At 35.7% G+C, this 25165-nt stretch overlaps 1 protein-coding gene across 2 annotated transcripts; it reads right to left on the bottom strand.

The window, feature by feature from the left end:
* On the bottom strand, nucleotides 1-23994 carry Kdm2 (Lysine demethylase 2). Of its 2 annotated transcripts, none has more exons than XM_013312420.1 (21): nucleotides 23825-23994; nucleotides 22443-22669; nucleotides 14034-14145; nucleotides 9712-9876; nucleotides 9172-9307; nucleotides 8333-8460; nucleotides 7687-7836; nucleotides 7156-7332; nucleotides 6641-6800; nucleotides 6298-6427; nucleotides 5911-6034; nucleotides 5704-5794; nucleotides 5193-5347; nucleotides 5019-5111; nucleotides 4830-4932; nucleotides 4439-4605; nucleotides 3935-4102; nucleotides 3548-3684; nucleotides 3144-3432; nucleotides 2910-3076; nucleotides 1-2742 (listed from the first exon to the last, which is right to left on the bottom strand). In XM_013312420.1, exons 1-21 carry the CDS (start codon nucleotides 23870-23872, stop codon nucleotides 2625-2627), a joined length of 3045 nt encoding a protein of 1014 aa, XP_013167874.1. In that variant the 5' UTR covers nucleotides 23873-23994; the 3' UTR covers nucleotides 1-2624. The 2 variants fall into 2 exon arrangements, with proteins under 2 accessions (XP_013167874.1, XP_013167876.1); XM_013312422.1 differs by having other exon boundaries at nucleotides 4451-4605.
* Nucleotides 23995-25165: the final 1171 nt, after the last annotated feature.

Below are 25165 nucleotides of genomic sequence, written 5' to 3'. Positions count from 1 at the left end.
GATGGTGTTAAGAATAACAAATAAAATATATATTTATATACAACATTATGTAATAAAATTATTAACTTTCAATAACTATTGTGCGGAAGAAAATAATGTGCAAAACAAAAACTGAATATAAAAATTGTATTAAACATTCTTGTCATTTGATTAAAACTAAAGTACTTAATTTAAAAACTAATAATTTTTGGCGTAAATTATATCTAAGGAAGCCTACATTTAAGTTGGCACGTTGTCCACATAAGTACTCTAGTTCTGAACGTGCCAACTCAAATGCCAACAAAATTGTTTCAAAAAAAATACACAGATGGTATTCATGGTTCAAATTTTGGTTGAAATAAATCTTTTTGAACATAATATGAACAAAAGCACACAAAAATATTAGTTGGAAATCATACAATTATGTATTAGGTCAACAAACACTCGGGTTTCGTACAATTCAACCACAGAACTTATAAAAAAAAGGATAGAATAATTTTGTTCTACATAAGGCAGAAACATTACTTAAACTACACTGAGTTATCTCTAAGTGTAGATTTAGTGAGGCAAAACTACATTCACAAATTAATCAGTTTTTTATTCTTAAAATAATTACTTTTAAATAAACATATTTACATACATTAATGATATTTCTTTAAGTATAGCATGAGAGATTAATAGTGAACTAAAGAAAAAGAAAAATTACAACTCAAACTTATTTTTTTCATAAGACAAGAGTAAACACTGGCTGGAACACAAAGGTCATCGACGGTCATAGACATGACAACACCAAGGAGACTACAGTGTTGCTAGTCTTAATTAAATTATTAACAATTTTATATTAATAACATTTCATCAAAGACCGGCAACACATCTGCAGTTCCTCTAGTGTTGCAGATATCCATGAGTATCGTTGATTACCTCAGTGCTTGTTTCGTTTGCCACCTTCTCTTATAAAAAAATATCTATATGTCTTTTGATTTAAACCAAATGTATTAAGGGAAATATCTGATCAATACATTTTGTCTCGTGCTATATTATAAAGAATTTCCTACGATATATTGAGATATCGCAATTAGGACGATTATCACATATCTAACTAGAATTAAACATTCCATGATATAACATATCACATGTTTAAGGCTTTACAATTCAATTAAATTGTCAAAACTGACATTTAAACATAAAGCGACGAAGTTATCAGACCCTGGGAGGCTGGACAAAATTCATTCGCTATGAAGCCATTCCATAAGAAACTTCAAAGTTGTATAGAACTGACAATAACTTTCGATAAGTCACGTGACTGTCGCGTGTCAGTTCCAAACATTTTTGAAATTCTTTATGGAAGTGTTCAAATCGAAGGAACTTTGTCTAGCCCCGCTGGGTGCATAAGCCAAACTAAATAGCTCTCTAGCTCTGGTCATAACAAAGTGTTACAATCCTTGTTGTACTATCTTGTCATGGTCGGCAAATTTAGCACTAAACCTGAATAATTTTGTTATGTTTTTTTACATTTTTCGAAATCCGGTGTGTTTATCCATTTCAAGTTTTTTTTATTTTATTAAAGAGTAATATTTTCCTTTTAGTTATTTCTCTAAGCTACTTGAATTAAAGTCCTGTGGTTTTTAGTATTTTAAAACTTTATTAAATTCCTGTCAAATAATATGATGAACTTTATGTAAAGACCAAAGTGTTTATTAGAAAAAGACTATTTCTGCTACATTATCCTTTACATTTCCACTTTTGAAATCTATGTAGAATGTCATATTGTCATCTCTGTTTTTTCAAAGATATAGTGAGGGATGACAAAATGATTTGTACATGTTTTCTTCAGTGGAAACTCATAAAGATGCCTGTACAAACAATGTACCAATTTAGTAATTCCCTATCAAAATTAATCTATGTCACATGTTCTGAGACCACATATTAGTGAACAATATTTGGTTTAATATAATAGCTGAATTGTCTACACAATCCACATTTAAATCTTAAATACTAAAAATGTCTAGCTCTTACAATCGAGAGCTGTATTATCTAATATATTTTTTTTGTTTAAACTGTATCACTTCAACAATATTACACATTAGGCTTATTTTAAGTCTTTTTCTTTAATATCTACATTTGTATGTTGATAGCATAGCGAGTAATTTTGATATGTTGTGTAAAACATGAAATTTATGGTACAGAACAAACAAGCCTCATAATAAATTGTTGAAATTTTAATTATATTTAATACCCTGATTGTTCATCGAGCCTTTTCAAACCGAAAAGGGTACCAACATAAAAAATAATAACACAATACCATTAAAAAAAATTATTGTCAGTTACCTAAAGTAAACTGAGCGAGACTAGAACTATTGTGGAAGAGAATGAGAATGGTAAGTCACACAATAATCACACAATCGTATGCCACCAACACACACTGTCACACTACACTACACATCACAAGGTTCCACATCAAGTCATTCAGTGGTCGCTGCGTCGGGCGCGGACTCGGGCTGGGTCTCAGGGGCCGCCTGGACCTCAGGGACCATCGGGGCCTCAGGAGCTGCCTGGGCGGGGGCCTCGAGCGCGGCTTCTTCAGTCCCGGCCTCGGGCGTTGCCTCGGACTCGGGTTGGGGCGCCGGCTCGGGCGCAGTCTCGCATCAGGTTTTCCTCAGCTCTACCAGCTTCACATCCTGCACGTGCAAGTTGTGCTTGGAGTTGGCCGCGAACTTGATCACCGCTTGCGTCGACACCAGCGGCACGTGTCGGAGATCCAATCTGTACAAAGGAAATATATATTTTAATGGTGTTTACTTCTGGTCCTTTTTACAGTAACATAAAAGTGTTGTAGGTTTACAGGGGACAAACGATTCTGAGTCGCGTATCATTGCAGACTCGCAACAAAATTTGGTACCGGCTACCGGAGGTTACGTGTGGTGACTTACCGCACGAGGTTGGGGCAGCGCGCGAGGTGGTCGAGCGCGGCCTCGGTGAGAAGCCGGCAGCCTGCCAATGAGAGCCGCTGCAGCGCGTGGTGCGCCAGTTGCGCCGCGCCCGCGTCCGTCAGTCGCGCGCACGACGAGGCATCCAGCTCGCACAGCTTCGGTAACGCCTAAGATAAATCACACATAAGATTCCGCACTGTTAATGGTTGTCACAATGAATGTTGTTTATCTTACTTGTACAACGTATCGCATAGCGACGTCAGTGATATCGGTGCCGGGCAGGCGCAGTACGGAGAGCGCGGCAAGGCGCGAGGGCTCGGCGCCGGTTCGTGCGCCGCCGCCCGGCCTTGAGGTCTCCGGCGGGGCCAGCACTCCACGCAGCTTGGCGTCGTCCAGGCAGCGCGCGAACGATAGATCGAGCGTGGTGAGCGGCGGGCAGGACGGTGACCGCAGCGCCAGGGCCGCCTCCGCCGGCGACCCCGCCAACGACAGCGTACGTAGCGTTGGCAGACGAGCTAGTAACCTGAAAATGTACCAAAACATTACAATTTACTCTTATAAAATATGCTTTTAAGAAAGTAAATGAGAAAAACAGAATTTTAATATGTATTTTTCTCTAGCAGATAAGGCAAGTGTACCAGGCGAGCTGCCGCCGGGCGAGTTGGCACCACTCGAGGCCAAGCGTGTGCGGCTGACGGCGCACGATACCGGCCAGCTGCGCCGCCGACACGCGCACCTGAACGAACGACATGGTGCGCCACAAGCTGGGGTCCGCCTGAAACATGCAAATCACAATATACTACAAGTTGGCATCGGTGAAACAATTGTTTGAGAACCAGGCCCTATGGTACAGTTAGCCTTAACTGTTTTGAGGTCAAGTGTTATTACAAACTAATACAATTCACGCCCTTACCCAAAGGGTTAACCATAGCCCACGGACCTCCAATTAGCAATGGCTTACTATTACTTATTTATATATGAAATTTTTATCTAGAATTAAGACAGTTATGTTTGTAATACATTACCGTGTACTCAGCCCAGGCCTTGCAGACGAGTGAGCAGCTGGTGAGGTCGATGGGGGTGAGCTTGGAGAAGACAGCGATCATAGCGTCGCGGTCCAGCCAGGGCACGCCCGCGTGCTGCGCCCCGCAGTACCCCACCGGTCGCACCGGGTATAAGGGCTTCTTAAGATTCTACACAAATAAACGTTTTAAATAAAATTGTCTTTAAACTTTATATTTTACTGTGTATTTTTCTGTACAGTATTATAACTACGACTAATTATTAAACAAATTGCGTCCTAGACAAATTCACAGAAGATGAATTACGAAGTCCAAGTCTGTTCGATATATATTTGACTTTTCCATTACTAATATCAGTCATCAAATATCTTTTTTCATAAATCTTAACAAAATTAGTGTTAAACTCTGTGCATTTTTCCCTGTAAGATAAAAGATTTTAAAGAAGTGTCTCGTAGTGTGATAAGGGTACTGTTAGTTATGTTGTAAAAATATAAATAAGCATAATACCTTCGGACGTACCTTCCCGGTGTGGTGCGTGAGCTGCAGCGCGAGGTGGGCCCGCAGCGCCTGCTTCTTGGGCGCCTCGTCCTCATGGCTACAGCGACGCTTCTTCGCCGCCGGTTCCCAATTCTCCTCCGCATTACCCTCGCCACCGCACTCCTCGCGCTTTATATCTGTGATATTAAATATATAATGCAATAATTAACAGAACACATAAATAAAATTGCGCTTGAAGATTGTCACGTGACCGAACTATAATCTGAAATTGTAAAAGAAAAGTAGAATAAGTGAAACATTGAATATAGAATAATATTATGTTAGGTGTAATTACACTAGGAACAGTAACAAATAAAGTGCTTGAATTAAAATGTTTATTTATATTAAATGTTGAATTTACCGTCTTCAGATTTGAGATGCAAGCCGTCGTTCTTGCCCTCGTTGTCGGAGCCCGTCTCAGACTTGACAGGTATTGGCCCCGGCGGAGGCAGCTGCAGTTTACTCTGGAAAATATTTAAACTCTCCCTTAGTGATCAATTAAAGATTCTGAGTATGGTGAGATAGGTATTTTATGAATAGAAATCAGTACCTGATGATTATGATGTCCTAGCTGACTGACATCGGAGCCAACACTCATGCGCCGCAAATCTGACGACTTTTGACGTGCACGGAAATGACGCGGCTACGAATAGAAATATTTAATAAAAACAACTATCAAAATCTCCACATTAGAAACGTTACAATGCGGAATAATCAATCATACTTTGTAATCATGGTTGAGTCCCATGTTGGTGCATGTGGGGCACTCCCAGGAGTTGGGCAGGTCCTCGTTGAGCTGACCGCCGGGGGGCACGCAGCCTGGGTGCACGATGCTGTAGCACACAGAGCACTCGCGCAACGACGACGGACCATTCCGTCCTGGAAAACAAGTATACATTTTTAGGAACATACATAAAATAACAAAAAGGGATTTTAATAAATCATCATTGAATATTATACGAAGCAGTTTCTATACTAATGTCATTCTTTGAAGAAGAAAAATCTTGGGTGATATTTTAAATGATACTGCCGTATCATACAGTCCGCTTAAACAGTTGCTTATTGAAGATTTTTCATACCAAATCAAACTTTGAATACAACAGTATGCCATTTAAAACAATTATAGTCTCGAACTATACAAATTGCTTAATAAATCATACCTTAAGAAATGAGACTAAAATGTTGTTAGTAAAACAAAATGTATTATATGTTTAGTATAAAGAAGCATCAATTACCGGAGTTACCCTTGGCTTGGGGCGCGACCGGCGTCTGCATCCAGCCGTCCAGGTGACACACCGCACACGACGCTGTCACCGGCAACATTGGCTAAAACACAAAAAAACATTTACTGGCTTTATTTCGAGGGACTATAAATCACATATCTGAGATAGAATTTTCTGGAAGACATATTTAGTTAGTTTAGTTTGAAGACTTAATGTTACCTGTAGGCACTGTCGCATGACGCAGGTCTGCTTGGCGCGCCCCTGTCCGCCGAACTTGACCATATCGTGGCAGAACACGCACTCGCCGCAATCCGTGCGCAGGCACGCCTCGCACTTTTTGCATCTACAGATACAACACATTTAGAAAACTTCATCTCTTTATTTCCACCGGGGCTGGAGAAGGAGGTAGTAACGTTTGCGTCTTTCCCATCGATCGTAAAGTAACGGGGTATGTCATTTTGGTCGCTTAAAGGCTAAGCTGTACCTTAATGGAGATTTTACATTACAATTTTACTATGGAGTGCCTTTACTGATCATTTAACATTTTTAGGTGTTAATCAGAGATGAAATTCCCATTAGTTTGATTAAGTTGTTATGACAGTGTACCTGGTACGTCGCCTGCGGGGCGCAGAGTTGGCGTGCTCGGGACGGGGTCGCGAGGGCGGGCCGCGATGACCACCGCCACGCCCGCCGCGTCCACTCGACTGACGCCGCTCACTCGTTGCCTCGTCGGGACCTGACAAAAATACATTTATAATATTAAAAAAAAAACATTTTATTAACTGCAATTTACGGATCTTTTTCAATATTTTCAACTCCTTTTCTCTTGACGATTAAGTCTATTGAGTATTGTTAAAATGTAAATGATAGATAATTAATTAGCATCTTATCTGTCGTACTCAGTTTGTATGCTTTATGCGCGTTATAACTCGACTAGATAAGAATGTACCTTTAAGCAGAGGCACTCCTGTGACCGCGAGGTGCTGCTTGTCATGTCGATGCTGCTCGACAAGGGTACGCACGTCGCGCACCAGTGCTATGGGGTCACTCAACAGCTCCGGCACCGATTTGCGCGCCGCGGGCAGCTGGTGCAAGTACATCACGATTGCCTGGAATACAACAATTTATTGTTTTTTAGTGATAAAACCCGCAACAGCTACACCGGTGGAATGCCAAAACCACACAGAAGACAGGTGCCAAGAAGAAATTAATTAATTTTCGTCCTCTTCTCCATCTCACGCGTTTCTTATAAGAAATGATAACTTCTTTATATGCCTCCCTTCCTCTGTCGATTGAAGTGGAAGTTTACATAGTAAAAGCCGAGTAGCCGTGCCTTTGCTTCCACATATTATATTAAAAAAATCCAATTTATCAAATTTAGTTAAGCGGATTTGTTATTTCTATTTGAAAATGTCTTTGTGCAAATGTATTGGCAGTATAAACACGCAGCAACGATCAGTTTACCTTGAGTCCGTGCAGTTCGTTCTGTGTGAGATGCACGTGTTCCTTGGGCGTGGTGAGCTGTGGCGGAGGCACGCCCTCCATGGCGAGGTGCGTGCGGCCGAGCAACGCGTTCACGTAGCGGTCCAACACGTACCACAGCATCTCCGTGAAGAACGGGTAACGGAACTTCTGTGGTACCTGGAATTCATCATTTTAGTAAGTATATTACGTTAATCAAGTAGTCTCTTAAAGTAAATAACACATACTAAACCTTTATTTTACCATTTAACGACTTAACTGCGTCCATTAATAGACCTATTTTAGTATGTGTTTTAATTGAATTTAAGTAATAATAACGGTCGCCCACGACCACGTCACCACAGAATCAAAAAAAGAAAAAATTAAACACATCAACTACCGTTCAGTGAAAGTTCCATCATTATCGACTTAGCCGTTGCAAATATTATTAAATTTTTATCTAATAATTGCCAAGCTTTTAAAGATTATTCTAAAACTACCTAACCACTGAAAACTACACAAATACAAAATTACCTTGGTGACATCTTCAACTTGAGCGATCTTGAGCTGTTTCTCGATACCGAACTGATGCAGGAAGTTGCCTCCGAATACGAGGGAGTCGCTGGGCGTGTACACCGCGTGGATCCAACCCGTCGGGATGAAGAACGTGTGTCCCGCTTGTAACTGTAAAGTGTAACAATATATTAATATACTAATGCTCGCCCGCGACTTTGCTGGCGCAGAATTAAAACAGGAGGAAAAGTAGCCTATAACATGCCCGCGTGCATCTGCCTTCCCGTCAAAGTCACTTCAGCCGTTCCGAAGATTACGAACAGACATATAGACAAAAATTTGTACATGCGTTATCAGCAACGCCAAACAAAATATGTTTTTTTCTCGATTTTACATATAGACACTCCACATTTATTAATAAAAATAAAAACATAATTAGTAGCCTACGTGTTTTTCCAGACTATGTTCTCTATGTATGCCAAATTTCATTGAAATCTGTTCAGCCGTTCTGGAGACACCTTAAAACAAACATCCATCCATCTAAACATTCGCATTTATAATATTAGTAAGATAAAGATACAGTCAAACCTGGTTAAGCGTGTACCGCTTTAACAAATCACGTCTTATTTTAAATATATATATTAACAATAATCAATGAATGACTCACATGAACACGAATACATTTCTCAACTGTATCACCAAAGAATACGTCCGATTGTTTGCCTGATAGCACCCACTTCTCGTACAGCTGCAAGTTCTTCTCTGTAGGCGGGATTAGCCAGAACACTTTCGCACCTACAACAACAATCATTGTCTCTATCTTTCTTTCTACACAAAGACGCAATCTAAGAGAACTAGCGATTGCCCACAACTTCGTCTGTGTATTTAAATTTAGTATTTTTCAAAGTTGCCTATATTACTCCCGGACACAACAGCTACCTTCCTGTAAGTCGTCGTTCCGGAAATTACCCGGAACAAACGCAGATTTGCGGGCAGACAGATAATTTAATTTTTTTATAAGCAACGCGAAAAAGTTTGTAAAATATGAACTGTGCAAATTTTATCGGAGAAATGTATGTAAATTCAAGGTAAAAGCAACTAGTACTTCTAAAAGTTTGCAATATTCTCGTCATTGTAAAGTTTATCGGTAAACGGAACGTAGCGAGCTTCAAAGTTGAGTTACGCAAAGCTTTCGCAAATTTGAAGGACCATCGTGAACCATTTAACTTTTAAAAACTTTTTTGAACCGTTAAACTATAAGAAAACCTTTATTAATATCCCATATCGCTTGTATCCAGTTAAGTAAAGTATGAAAATTATAAAAATATACCCTTTAGTAAATAGAAAAAAAGATTTCCTACTAAGATTTTATAAGTAACTTGTATTTAAATTTATTTCTGTGAAAGTTATAAAAACAAAGATAACTTAAAAAAAATATTTCTTTGGTCCTTATTATTATAAAAATTAAGATAATTGACAATAGATAAAAGAAATATTTGCACTAACCTCTCAAAATGTGATACCACACCGATGTGCCTCCAAAATCAATATGGAAATCCGTATAGCAGCCTTTGACTGACATGAGGCAATACTTTTGTACTTTGGGGTACATCATATCATCCAGAGCATTGGTGGATTCAGTCTGTAAATAATACTTAATCAGAGATAGTTTGAATACAAAGAAACACACGGTAATTGTAGTCGTAAGTATGTAAACTTAATATGACTGAGTAACGGAAATAAATTAACTACAAACTCGTTTACTGAAAATGCTTTGATCACTGGCGAAAAAGGAAGTTTAATAGCTTATTGCTAACATCTTAAGATAAAAAGGGATAAATACATGATTGTTGAAAATATTTTGAAATTGAAAATATTTAGCGTAAGAAATGAATGTATAGGAAATTATAGGTTGGTATTATAAGATTCAATCTTTATTGCGGCTCGTGGTTAATTGCGACCATATGCTTTTCAATGGAGTTTCTCCTCGCATTAAAAATGTGGTGCGAAATTGTGAGCCATCATTTACTTTGAATAGTACTATACCTGCTGATCCTTGAGATGACGTGGCCACACTGTGTCCACCCAGTCGATGAGGCGCACTATACGCGGCGCTTGCACGTAGTTCTCGAGACGTGTGTGCGAGAACTCCAGCGAGATCACATTCAACAGACGTTCCTTGTTGGCATCGTCGTAATAACGCTGCCAATCCTGCACACACATATAACGAACCCCTTTATTTTTCTACTCTCATATAAAGCTCAATTGCATAACTCTTTTCCCTTCCTACCATTTTGTAAGGATGGAACAGGAATTTGATTTAGGAGATGTACATACAGGAAAGGGTATTTTCCTTCTGTACATCCTCTCATCTAGCAATAAAGGACAACCCATCTGCATTATTTGATTTAAAGATATCAAAGGGCAACGGTCTTCTAGCTATTTTGGCGATATCAAAAGTAAACACAAATCGACGCATCAGTCGAAAGCATTTACATATCTCTTAAGAGATGTAACTCCTTTCGTCGGATCAGTCAAATGTTTATCTCTACTAAGAAACAATAATCAGTTTTACATGTCTTTTATGAATTGTGTTCCATTCATTACAACGTAATCAGTCATTACTCGATTGGAGTTGCGCCAAATTTTCTTACTCTAAATACAATACTATTCACTTATCACTTAAGTGTTTTATCGGCTTATTAAATGATTAATCTTCATCACATGCAATAAATGATGCCTTAGGAATAAAACAAAATTAATTATAGGATGAAGTATCAGATATATACGCCTTCACATGACGTCACACAATGTGTACTCGGCAATTTGTAAAAACATATATTTTTAACCAAGCTTTTGTTTGCCAAAAAGGTCAATCTTACAATTGTATATAAAGAAATCTAATTCAGTGAAAATGCTCAAGTTTTTGATTGTGTTTTGTTTAATTTTTAAATCATTACAATATTATCTTTCAAAGAAGTAAATAACGTAAAACATTTTGTAGACACCAGTGGTATCCGTTATATAATTTCGGGTACATGAGATAATGAATAGGGAAGCTGCTGCAAAATTATTACGTGTGAATATACGACATACATTAAAATAAACCCCTTCCAACAAAACGGTCTACGTGGGTGTATGCGCGACCGCCAACTGAACTGAACCAAACTCGTTGCGTCAGTTGTACCAACATAACAGCAATGTTTGCGCAGATGTTGGCACACCGGTTTGCGCAAACTCGCGAAGTCAGCTGCGCATTACAAGTGGCACTGCAAAGCGGCAATCGGCATTGCCCCGTCGACAGAGCTGGGTGTTACCGGTTTTGTACAACAATGAGAACGCAGTTTTACAAAGCTCGACGATTCTACATAAAGAATTAACTCTAAGACAAATAAATTGGTATATACATTAAAATAGTTTAAACTAAACTATTGAATGTATGAAATATTTCATGAATTATTCTGTCAACAACTGCGTATATTTTATTGGTGACTCTAATAGATCGTTTATTTCCGACCACGCTTAAACTATGCAACTCTAGCTGAATTAGCGCAATTATAATACAGGCATTTCTTTCTACACGACCGGTATGTCTCGTGTTTCTTTGTTTCATGAGATATTTACACGCCTCTTTTAAGCACGCTAAAGTTAATACTTTGTTCGATTAAAATGGCACATAGGAACAAAGAACTTTATAGGAAGACACTTTTAACCCAGATAAAACATCCAGTAATTATCATGACAATACAACACTCGTATCTATCAAATAATTGGGTCTCTAAATATGATAGACTAGCTGTCGCCCGCGATTTTGTCGGCGTGGAAATAAAAAAACTTAGTAGCCTATGTTCTTTTAGACAGTTTTCTATGCCTTTACCAAATTACTTCTAGATCCAGTGGGCCCGTTGTGATACATTTTTATAAACATCCATGCATCCATCTTTCGCATTCATAGTATTGGTAAGTAAGATAAGAATAGAGCTATGTATATTACATAACAAGTCAAACTACGTATTATCAAGTAACAAACAGGCATAAAATGTTGCAATTCAAAAGTTATAAGTAAATATTTTATTATAATAAAAGAAAAACTTGAAAACGTCTTATTTGAGATCGGGTCGTATTGATAAATTTGGTGGCTACGGTCGGATATTGTCGCTTTTATTTAAAGGATTTCGTTTCTTTTTTTCCAACTCCGATATAGCACTAAGTTAAAAATCGTGTTACATTTTTTATATACAATTCTACATATAAAAGTAGTGATAATTTATTTACGTGAGTCATTGTTTGATAGTTATGAGAAAGCTTTTCGCGAGCTTCGCAATATGTGGGAGACCACCCGCCAAGTTACTCTGTTATACGTCGTAACTAGTTTAAATAGAATTTGTTTGTTCAAGGAAAGTCTTTATAGCTCTATACGTTGGTTTATCAACGACTATCTGTCCCGCGACTCCGTCCGCGTAGAATTAAAAAAAAACTTAATAGGTAGCCTATGTTTTCTTCCATACTATGTTCCACGTCTATTGCCAAATTACATCAAGATCCGTTGAGCTGTTCCGGAGATACCTTCAAACAAACTCCCATACATCAATCTAAACAATTGCATTTATAATATCACTAGCTATCGCCCGCGACTCCGTCCGCGCGGAATTAAAAAAAATAGCCTATGTGTTCTTACTGACTATGTTCCACACCTGTGCCAAATTACATCAAGATCCGTTGAGCCGTTACGGAGATACCTTCAATCAAACATTCATCCATCCAACCATCCATCCATCCAACCATCCATCAATCTAAGCTTTCGCATTTATTAGTATGGTGTAAGTAGTGTTATCTTTTGATTATTCGTTGTTACTTATTGTGATTTGGGTTAACTTTGTTTGTTTACTATAATGGGTTTGTTCTAAAAACTTATGTAGGTTGTTTGGTGATAGACGAGTGAATTTTAATGTTTTTGCGTCACGCTTGAAACTGTCTTATAAATATAAACATAGATACTTGGTGCATTTCTCTGTCATATACAAGCGTCCGACCGCGACTTCGTCAGCGCATAAAAAATAACCTATATTATGCCTGCGTGCAAAAGCTACCTTCCCGTCGAGTCACGTCAAACTCGGTCCTGCCGTTTCAGAGTTTATTCCGAACGAGAGCGGCCTTATGGACATACAGACAATCAAAAATGTTATAATTGGTTATAGCTAACAGCTACTACATACATCATGTGTAGGAAATATATTTATTTCATCGTATTACATACAGACACTTCTACTTATAAATGCGAATGTTTAGATGGATGTTAGTTTGAAGGTATCTCCAGAACGACTGAACAAGTCTAAATGAAATTTGGCATACAGATCAAAGTCTGGAAAAATACATAGGCTACTATGTGATATAATTATGATTTTTTTTTAATTTCTCGCGGACGGAGTCGCGGGCAACCACTAGTATGTACATAAAGTATGAGTGTCATTACATAGTTGGTTTTCTTTGGAAAGCGTTGACAACAATGGGACTGTATTCATAGCGTAATAAAAGCTGCGACTCAGGCGTGTCACTCAAATTCTTTTGATACGAAAAACTAGTTTTTAAAAAGTTCTCTTGTTCACTATTTTAATTGCAACTATGAATTAAGACTGAAACAAACCTTGTTCGGATATTATATAATTTTTCTTTTTTTTAACAAGTTTTTCAGTATGAAAGAACAAGGAAAGGTAATTAATAAAGGTGATTAGGTAATCTGCCTTTATGAAGATTTCACATTTGTAAGATTATTCAAAACAAAATATATTTAGATGGAAAAGGTACTAACAAAGAGAAGTGTACATGTTAGGATGTGAAAAAGACGAGATAAGTAAATTAGGAGTATATAAAAGAAATCCTTGATATTTATTTACTGCCGCTTGATCTTGGTCATGATCATGTGCAATTAAATAACTTTTTAATACTTAAAAAGTTATTTTACTAATATTGTAAATGCGAATGTTTAGATGTATAATGGATGTTTGTTAGAAGGTATGTCCATAATGGCTGCATGGATCTCGCTGATATTTGCCATAGATGTAGAAACTAGCCTGGAAGAACACATAAGCGACGTATAATTTTTTTTCAATACCGCGACGACAGCTATTTTGATATATTATAGCGATTAGAATTACAAGATAGAATCAGTAGGTTGGTTCAAACCCTAAAAATTTGATAAGAGGTAAAAGATTGTATGATTTTTTTCTATTCTTATAAGAACTAAGAAATTATCCACGCCAAAGAAGTGTGGGCTGTTTAGTTATACAGAACACGGTAACCATGGTAACACATCACGCCGGCACCCCGCTGATTTGCATACTATCTGCGCATTAGTCAATAGCGCTCACCTTCATTGTCATCTCGATGTTCTTCTGCGTGTTGACATCCATGACATCGAGCAGACGGCGGGAGCCGACGCACATGCGCACGTCGTTCACAGTAAAGTTGCTTGTAGGCACCCTGCAACAATATTAATGTAACTATAGCATGATATTTGGATTCCTAAACTATAAAAATAACCTTGGAGATTGACAAAAGAGCTATACAAAATCTTATAGTTATCTCTTTTTTCTTCAAAGGTAAAGAGAGTGAGGGTAATATATTTTTGTACAACCGTTTTGTCATTAGAAACCCACATTAAGATGTTAGAGCAATCAATAGCTAAAAGTTTCATGTGATACATTAATAATCCAGTACAGTAAATTAACACCAGGCTTTCCTTTCTTCATATATATTGTAGTTTTGTTTGAAGAAAACACGTTTTTATATTTCAGTTAGAGTTAAGTTACACTGCGTTTTCAACAAACAAATTTACCCTTGTCACGCAATCCCCGTAAATATTACGAATTTTCCACCAGCGAGACATTCACACAAAAACATATTCTCTTATTTTCTCTGATGAATTTTACTATATTACTGTACGAAAATTATCGCGAAAAGTGCGTTCAAGACTTAGTTTATTTAAGGCCATTTGTTTGAATCAAAATGGTCGTACAATTTTTATTACCAATCGCCCTCTTTATGTAGAAATATAAAAGGAATGTGTTATTAAAATTATAACGGCATACACAAAATAATTGAAGAAATAACATTTCGCCTTGAAAACAGCTAACAACGAAAAATCAAACAGGTAACCTTTTCTCGTAATTTTCAATATAATTATGAACATTTCTTGGAAGCGCGTTGGGATCAAAATCCATGTTTCACCCTCACCTACCTACCTCGTAGGGTGGCAGCCTCCCCTTCATTACGTCTATTGTATAAATAGACACATATTTACAAGTGGTTTCACCTTTGATGAATATTCGAATCGACAAATTGTTTCATATCACATTAAACCATTAATGTGTGTGTAATATTGTAATTACATAAAAACGAATGTGATATTTTTCTATTATGTGTACATAATGTTACACGAAATAAATAAATAAAAAGTAAATATTTTACAATTTCTATGTATATATTTTTATTAGACTTCGAGCGTTGAGACGCCTTGGTAAGTTAAAATGAGAAAATAATGTGAAAAAGTATTTTTTTTTCAAAACACAGACCTTATCATTCTGGCGTTCTTAGAACAGCCTGCCAGTCTTTTCAAGTCATCGTTACATCTGACAAACCAACATGCAGACATACAGATATTTTTAGATATATTTTATTATTTAAACTTCTTACAAACTGAGTACAAATACTAAATCTCTACTAATATTATAAAGCGGAAGATTTTGTTTGATGGTCCGATTTGAAAAATTCTTTTTTTGTTGGACGCTGCGAGCAATCGTTTTTATTTATCCACGAGGACGGAGTCGCGGGCGACAGCAAGATGTATATATACACACCAGTACGGTAGGAACTGTTGTATGTGGTATAAATACGATGACACATCAATTAGTTATGCTTCAATTGTCATTCCATCACATCGACAGATTGAAATCAAAACAAAGGTTAAGCAATGAATATGTTGTTACTAGTATAAGGAAACTCACAGTTTCCACTGCCGAAACACTCACATAAAAACATACAGATATCCCTTTCATTCTGCTTAAAAAACAGAGACAACAATATATGTTTCGTTACTGGATGAAATAAATTTTTATATATAGATGTCGCCAGCGACTCCGTCCGCGCGGTATTAAAAAAAGATTATTTAGTAGCCTAGGTGTTCTTCCAGACTATGTTCTATATGTATGCCAAATTTCAGAGAGGTCCATGCAGCCGTTTCGGAGATACCTTAAAACAAACATCCATCCATACATCCAAACATGCGCATTTATAGTTTTAGTTAGAAGTAAGATGTGTATTATTGGTAGCGTTTACAACAAAACATGCAGCCTATAACTGCGGTGATATTTAAAAAGCTTTGTTGTGTACAGTCGGATCCCTCTTAATTCCGAGCTGCAGAGGCTTACGACTGTATTCAGAGATTGCACTTTTCGTTGCGTCAGTACAAGCTTTTGTTTCATTATAATAGTGCCTAGTATGTAAAACTTTACATATGACATGTAGAATTTAAATAATAGTCTTTACATCGTATATTTCGGTTACTTCTCATACATATTGCATCAATATTTCCTTACTAGCTAACGCTGGCGACTGTCCGCGCGGAATTAAAAAGTAAACTTGATAAGTAGCCTTCCAGGCTATGTTCTATATTTGTTCCAATTTCATCGACATCCGTTGAGCCGATCCGGAGATACCTTTTAACAATCATCCATCTATCTATACTAAAACTAAGACAAGCAATAAAAAAAATTCTACAAAATATAACGAATCATTCGCAAAATCCCCAAAATAATACCTGTATCATGCCTATAGGTTTTATATACATAAATAAATAAGAAACAAATAAATAAATCGATTTTTACAACCTGTCTCGTTTTGCCTGTGAATACAAGCTCATTCGCCGTGTGCGAAAATACTTAACAATCAAAAAGCAATCTTATTACTATCACTTATGATACAAAATTGTTTAAACAGTATATTTGTTGATCAAATGTAAATTGGATACAGTGGGTTAGCGTGAGTGTGAGCCGAAGCGTTCTTTAGTTATCGATAAATCAAGACAAAACTCGGTGAATCGATTAAAAAGAGATGATCTATATTATGAGCGTCAGTGGCTCAGGGGTCAAGCACTTGACTTGCAATCTGTAGGTCCTGGGTTCGAATCCCGCCATGTACAAATATGTTTTTCGATTTCCGATTTACATTTATCCGACGTTCTTACGGTGAAGGAAAACATCGTGATGCAACCTGCACATATCTGAGAAGAAATTCAAAGATATGTGTGAAGTCAACCAACCCGCACTTGGCCAGCGTTGTTGACTATGGCCTAGTCACCCGTAAACTATTATGTGAAATAGCAAAGATTCAATCTCACAATGTGATCGTATTTAGTATGTTAATTTTAAAAATCATTATTAAGAGACATCATCAGCTCACTATACCTATTGAGAGACTCAAAAGCCTACCCTAAATTAGAGGTGCGTATGCCGTAGTCAACCACGTTTAACCGCTGCCGGTTGACTTCACACATATATTTTGAATTTCTTCGCAGATATGTGCAGGTTGCATCGATATGTTTTCCATCACCGTAAGATCGGAGAAAATGTACGGGATTTGAACCCAAAGCCGTCAGCCACCTACGCTCTCTAACCAAAACAAATTAGATCTAAATTTCAGTATGGTATATTTGTATCGTTTTTTTTAATAGTGTCACGATAACAACTATTTTCTCAAGCTCTTTAATAGATTACCGCTAACAATCGTAATAAATCAGTAGTTATGAATGAAATACCGTAGTCGACATAAAACCAATTTGCATACCCGTAGAACAACCGAAACTAAATCAACTAAAAATCTTTATATTTAATTAACTAGTATATATTTGATTTAAAGGCTAATATAAACATCGGTCGAAAACATTTCTTATTATTGTTAATATAATTGCAATATATTTAGTATTGAATAGTTTTTTTTAAAACAGTAAACATTAAAAAAATTAAAAACTCCGATTAAATAAGGGTAACGGATAGCGCCATCTATTGGGTGCATTTTAAAACTTAAATTTTATAATTTCAAATAAACTCTGATTTTACTTAAATACTTGATTAAAAAGTTTAAAAGTTATGACGTATGAGGTACGATCCAGTTATTCACTAATTTAAAATTTGACTAAAAAAATACCACGTTTGCTTTTATCAGCCACACCACAAAAGCTTGAATATAAGAATAGTCCCAATGATACCATGCCGCAATAACCGCAATCATACTATGAGATTCTCCTGTCCTAACTCCACTCATACAAAAACATTTATTATACCGCACATTCTCTTAAAAAAAAGTGAGAACATTTTTTACAGATGTTTCGCCAATGGAAACCTACGCTTCGTGGTGTTAACTTACATTCCATTATGTTGCCTTCTATAACATATAGAAACTTTTCAACATTGGAATACATTATTTTTGTTCCTAGTGATCGTTTATTAGACCAGTCACGTGCAATCGATCCTGTCACGTGAGATTCAACTAGTTGACAATCATTGGATTGCTAAAAGCCTTATAACCAAAGTTAAAACAGAGTATTCAAGTTCTGCTGCCTTAATACAAATACAAAATGTACAGTTATCTCTATTTTTCATAATAGAAATAATAAGGATAACAATATGTACAGTCAGGGCCATTCGGGGTGTTCCACTTTCGTATAAATTGCGTCATCCCTTGCCACGAGATAAATTCCGCCCTTACAAAATAACCATAATAATAATTCGTGTACTACAGACGGGCCATTTTTTGTATAGATTTAAAAGCTGCGTTCTATTGCCTGTTTCCGCATCGCAATGCTTACGAAATGATAACGAATGATGCTTTAAATTGGAAAACCGCTAATTTCCCTGGTAGTATATGTATATCGGCGAACCCCACAAATAATTATATTCAAATATTCCGAACAAACATGATAAAAATTCATAAATTCTCATCATACATTCGAACCTCAGTCTGGAAGCTTGCATAATGCAGGTGTCCTGTTATTTTACCTAGACAGTGAGATATAAAGGTTTAATATAATTGTTATTGTGCAATCTATTCCTCTTTTTTCACCTTTAAAATACATTTTCTTGATACTTTTGAGAAGAAATGAAATTAGCTAAAAACTTTTTCCGATTGTTCAAACATAAATACAATTAGTATGCAAGTTTTGCAACTAAAGACGCGACAGCTAAAAGTTAATTAATTTAGTAAGTACTAGGTACACGTCTTTCAAAATAGTATTTTTTTAACTTGGCTGGCTCGTACTTCTAGTACCGGATCAAAGCGTTTTCCAGTTGTCTATCTCAAGCTATGTCTGGTTTACATTATGCCAGTACAGTAGGACAGTAGCGGTTAACTTCTGAACTCGTTCATTATTTATTAAAAAAAAATTATCTCTCACGTCCACTACATGTGTTTTTTGCTGATATAATATACTCTATGACACTTTGTGAAGGACCAATCGAATGATAACTCACTCTTCAAAATCCTTTCAGTCATTCAGGCTGTAGGCCGTCACAATAGAATTTACATACATACAAACCCACATATTTAATATACATAAAAATAAACATAACATACATAAAAATAAACTTACACACGAGCAAAAAACCTTCTTCGTCAGTCGGATAAAAAAGTCCAGTTTTTTGAGTTTTAATTAACTTATCCTTAATAATGATTTTTAACGAATACACACCTTAATTTGACCAATATTATAAAACTTAAAACTAATATTATATTATAAATGCGAATGTTTGCATGAACTGGAAGAACACATAGACTAATTAGGTATTTTATTAAATCCGCGCGGACGGAGTCGCGGGCGACAGCTATTGTTATATATATAATGACGTAGTTTTTTTTATTTTAATAGGAAATCAGGTATACAGGGAGAGCGTCGTAACCTTGTCATTCGACAGCCTGCAGACATCGATCCTGGAGCTGATTTGCATCCGAGACGGTTGTTTGTGCAACAAGATTGAATCGTTTATTTTCGTGCGTACGTCCCGGGTGTCGCCGTTATTTATTATTGCACCATATTCCCGACTATTAGAGATCATATCCCAATGATAATACTTATAAAGACGTCAATGTTTTTTATTTAGCGTTCTCATTGTGTGTTTTTGTTTACGCAAAATAGAATAAAAAACAAGAAATGAAAAACTTCTCTTTTTGGGACTTTTTATAAAAAAAAATTAAACAACGAGCAGCTGCCCGCGACTTCGTTAGTGCGGAATTAAACATCTAATAATAATGAATCGTCATCCGAGGATAGAGTAGCTTACCAATAGTGAAAGAAGTTTTCTAAAACAGTTCACTAGTTTCGAAGCCACCACGCAATTTTTTTTTATACTTTATAATATTAGTATAGATCATTATAAGCCTTACTAATGTTATAAATACGAATGTTTGGATGGATGGATGTTAGAAGGTCCAAAACGGCTACATGGACAGCTAACTAGTTATAAGCATATTACTACTATCCTGTAGTTTTTATACCAGAAAAAGTACTAACCAATCCGTTCGGCGTCGCCCGGAAGCCCATTTGAAATACTCCGGTAAAAAGCAGTTAACTAATTACACTTCAACGTTAAACTGTGTATTGCAGAATTGACCCGATTTACATCTGTTTGTTTTTTTAAATTACGAAATAGAGAAGTAATAATAAAAAGTTGGCTAAAAGTACTTGTAGCTAGAAAATATTAGGGAAAAAAACTTTTTTAATGAGAAGCGTCGTCAACCCACACCAATTTTCAGATAATATACACTTGTACACTTATATTGAAGTATTACGGCCGATTATAATTAATTTAAATGGAAAACAAAACTTGAAAATAAACGAAATTAAGTCAATTAGTTGAAATTTAAATCATAAAGTTTAAATAAAAAAATAGACTTGTATTTTGAATGACTACCTGACATTTTATCGATATTTTTTTATCAAAGATCAAATATCGTAAAGTTTGCCAGATTGTAGAGTAGGTCATGTTAAAGTTCCAAGAGAATTATACAAAAAAAAACATTTTTATTGCAATTTTAAAAAGAAATCTTTTAAGGTTAGATTTCCTTTTTTATTGAACTCAGTCATTTAAATTAAAGAAAGATGCTTATTTGATATAAAAAAATGTTCGATTACACTGCCTTTTTCTGGTTCTTTTCAAAGAGAACAAGAGACGTAAGAATATGTTTTTGTGCACGAGTTTCAACAGTGCAAACCCGCGGTGTAATAGATTTTAAAGCAACAATCGGTCGCTAGTTCCGACGCTGGCGTTTGGAACGTGCTTTTTAAGAAAAACAACAAACCCAATTTGAAACCTCAACTCGGTAATCGCACATTGAAATTTTTGGACAAGCTTGCAATTAAAATAATCACAATATTGCGAAATTCGCCAAATAAATATTTTATGACTAAAGGTCGCCCGTCCGCACGGAATTTAAAAAGAAATAATAACTAGTAGTAACATAATTAGTAGCCTATGTGTTCTTCCAGACTATGTTCTATCTGTGTGCCAAAATTTCATCGAGATGCGATCAACATTTCTGGAACATCCATCAATCCATATAAACTTTCGCATTTATATTTGTAAAATTACGTTAAGTATAGAAAAAATTATTACTCTTCTAAGCACAGAACTCACTTTTAATAGACAAAACACACTATTTACCGTGGGTTTTTGCGACCAAAATCACTGTATAAAACATATCGTCCTCCCTGTCATTATCTTTGACAACACAGAGATAAATGTTTTAAATCAGATCTCGGACTCGGAAACCCACGGTTAATAAGCTAATACTTTACTATAAAAAGATACCATTTAATAATAATTTAAGCATTGATATGAATTGATTTATTAGTTAATATTTAATTTAGCTTTAAAATCTTAGTAGATTTTAGTATAAGAATATTAATAAAACTTTACTTTCCGCGTAAGTTATAGCCAATTTATTTAGGCCTATGTGATAAGGGATTTAGCCCAAAATCGTATTCACTTAAAACTGTTATGTACCTTAATTTTTCTTATAGTCATATAAACTTAACCTTCAGGATATTCATAAAGATTAGTATCTTTAGAAAGCGATAAGAACAACATAAAATAACATAGAAACACAATACTGGTCTTAACGTGTTTAAACTGCCGATTCGGGCTTAACAAAAAAAAATCGCTGTAAGTTATTCGCAGTATACTAAAGTTCTAACAAAGTACGCACTATGACGTAAAAAACACCATATTACATATTTCTTTAAACTTAGCTATGTCGCGTCATTCAATTAGAAATCACCAATACATAAATATTATACCAAAAAGTACTTTATATTTTATATAAAAGGTAAAACCAGTTGCAAAAATAAATTCTTTAACTTTACCATTATATGATTTTCTTTAGGTCTCGTATTAAACTTTTAACGCGTAATTTATATAGGTTAGAAAAATAACTGAATTTTAATACACTCATAGAAAAATCAAAACTTGCACTCTCTTCAGTAAAAATGTACAATATTTATGTCGAAAATCATAGCTCTACAATCTTCTCACTATATTCAATTGTTTAAGGTTTAAAAGTTGGTTTTGATAAAACAAATTAAAACAGATATGTATAACATAACATATCAACATAATTCTGACCATTTACATGACATTAAAAAAGTGATAAATTTTCCATCAAATTAGGCAAATTTAAATCTACAAAAAATTAATAGCAAAGATACAAATTTAAATAATAATTACACTTACCTCAATCCTAATCCATTTTTCTCTTTAAACAGTAACGGTGTTGTGAAGCCATTCTTCTGTAGATATGAAATGGTAAGTTCTGGTCCAGTCATTTCGATGACAGCTCCAGTATGTTCGAACCTGGGACTCTCCAGTTTATCAGCCAGTGAAAACCCACGGCCACCTTCAGCTTCATCATCACCAAGTGCCCATTCATCTGAGTACAGTTTGCGTTGCTTGCGTTCCCGCTGATACATGAAATGTAATACAATAAATTTATATACTTTTAACTATAATTTCCATTAAGAGAAAGTTATGTTAAGTGACATTGAGAAAATTGTCATCAATGTTATTTACCAATTTTTTTATTATATTTTTTTTGTTTAAATTCTTCATACTCATTTTTATTTCCATGTATCATAAATGCATGCAATTTTTTTTTTTACAGTCAATATATTTTTAACTAAACTTGTGGCTTGAAAATATGTTGTGAAACAAGTATTTGTTCAGTTGATATCAAAAAAGTATCAATCTTTAAGACTTTCACTTTCCTGAACTTCTGAATTTTAATTTAATTTTTTATATTTAACACTCAACAAAAAACATACTATTTTGTTATCAATGTACAAAAATTACTTTTTAAATAATTAGATTATTTCTTTTTACATAAAAGGTTAACTAAATGAATAAATAAACACCACAAGTAACTTGATATCAAGAGACAATAAAACTTTTAAAACTTTGATAGGACATGGTCTGCCTTTGGAAACAAAGAGGTTGACAGTCAAGAGGGAACAGCCTCTAAATATCCTTCTATCACATTTCAGTAAGTCATCTATTATTGGTGTAGTAATTATTCAGCAGAATATTAGTTAAGTAACAAAGTAGATTAAAGTAATGGTTGTCGTGTGGTCGCAGTGCGCCGCGCGCACGCCCCTGGCCTGGCCGCCTGCCGCTGCCCTCCGTCACTCGGCCGCCGGCCGCGGGAGGGAAACGCCTTCGTCCCTACCAGATGCCCGCTAAGTATGCTACGACATCGACGTCTTTGACGCGCGCACCGCTCCGCGGGCCGCTCTTTATCATCGTCGCTATATTACAAACTCGCGATCTCCTCCGGAACTATTATAGATTTTGACACCTCCTCGCATGCGCGAATGCATACGGCCGCCGCGTTTTGAACTCGCTCGCGGCGTGATCGGAAAAAAATAAAGTCCGATGACCCTCGCAAGCGATGGTCATTTTGATTCCATACCTTTTGACATAATTTTTATAACATTCCCGTAACTTTCAGAAATCGATACACGATGCAGCGATGCACCATTTCATGTTTACGTGATCCCAGATAAAGCCACCATGGCGTCACCCGGGACTAAATACGTAAAAATCTAACAATAAACACTCACCAACTGCCTCGGCACTTGTTTTTTGTTGTTCGGCAGTGTTTCCGACATGTTTCTGTAAGTCAGAAACACTGCACCACGAAATTAACACTATTTTACGTAAATATTTTACACGGAGCACGAGAAAAAGTAACGCAATCCACCATTTGCAACAGCCGACACTGCTGCCAACATCGCAGTGAACGATCACTCTATCAACATACCAACGTGAAGTTGGCGACGCCAAAAGCGGCCCATTGGTTTATTTGTGAAACACAATGGCGGGAAAATTTAAAACATCGCTATGAACATTCCGTGTTATTTTTTTAATATTTTTTGTATAGTCAAAAGTTGTGAAAAATATTTTTTCTATTGATTTATCGATAAATAATTTTAAATATCTGCACACTTTTTATGTTTATCTATGACAATAAAATGAACTTAGCTATTTTTATGAAATTTAAAATTAAAGTTCGGTCTTAATGAATAAGTAATACATATTGAATATAAGAAAACATTGTGAATTTGTTTTAGTATAACCAAAATCTTAAGACAACCGATTACAGAGTTAAACTCACTCCTAGAAGTATCTTTTTAGATGTTAAAAAAACACCACAAATAACTCTATTATTATAGGTCAAACTCTACCGTGAGTTTTCACTGCAGCAATAAAAACTGAAACATAATATTCGGATCAAAAACATTGACTAAAAATATTCGTCTGTTTCTTGAGATTTTCTCAAGTTGCAATTTATTCACGGTATGTAGAAAACTTTTGCTTCTAAAAATTCTATCAGGACGAATAAGATTTAATAAATTGGCATGTATACAAAACGGACATGATTTTATTTAATTAACGTTATTCTATGTATATATATAACGTGTTTCTATCAAATAATTTAAAAATTTGCTAAGAATATTTAACGTTATAATAAAAAAAACATTACGTTTTAATTGTTATTCGTTAACTGTTATAACTATTAACCTTTGTTACACAGATACTATTTTATGTTATCTACGGATGTGATAGTACTGCTAGTAGCTACTAGATGGCACTCTAATTCAAATTCAATAAATTAAACGTACGTGAATTTCAACATCGAACTGGTAAATGCTCAATGTGTGTGTCATAAAATTGCATTTTTACAACAACAGATAGATTATCCTCTAAGCCGCTTCTTACTAATTGGTTTGGTAGCTTCACTGTCATTGTAGCAGAAATAAACTCCATTGATAAAACTGCTAATAAATACATGCCAGTTTTCTAGAATAAAAGTAAATTGGTATAACTAACTAATATTCTGAAAGGCTGTATGTATCTCGCTAAAATTTGGCATAGATGTAGAACATAGCCTGGAGAAACAC

This window comes from Papilio xuthus, unplaced genomic scaffold (assembly GCF_000836235.2).
Source record: "Papilio xuthus unplaced genomic scaffold, Pxut_1.1 DF827679.1, whole genome shotgun sequence".
NCBI lineage: Eukaryota > Metazoa > Arthropoda > Insecta > Lepidoptera > Papilionidae > Papilio > Papilio xuthus.
The sequence above is the reverse complement of the archived record's forward strand: the minus strand, read 5'-3'. Positions and strand labels throughout refer to the sequence as shown.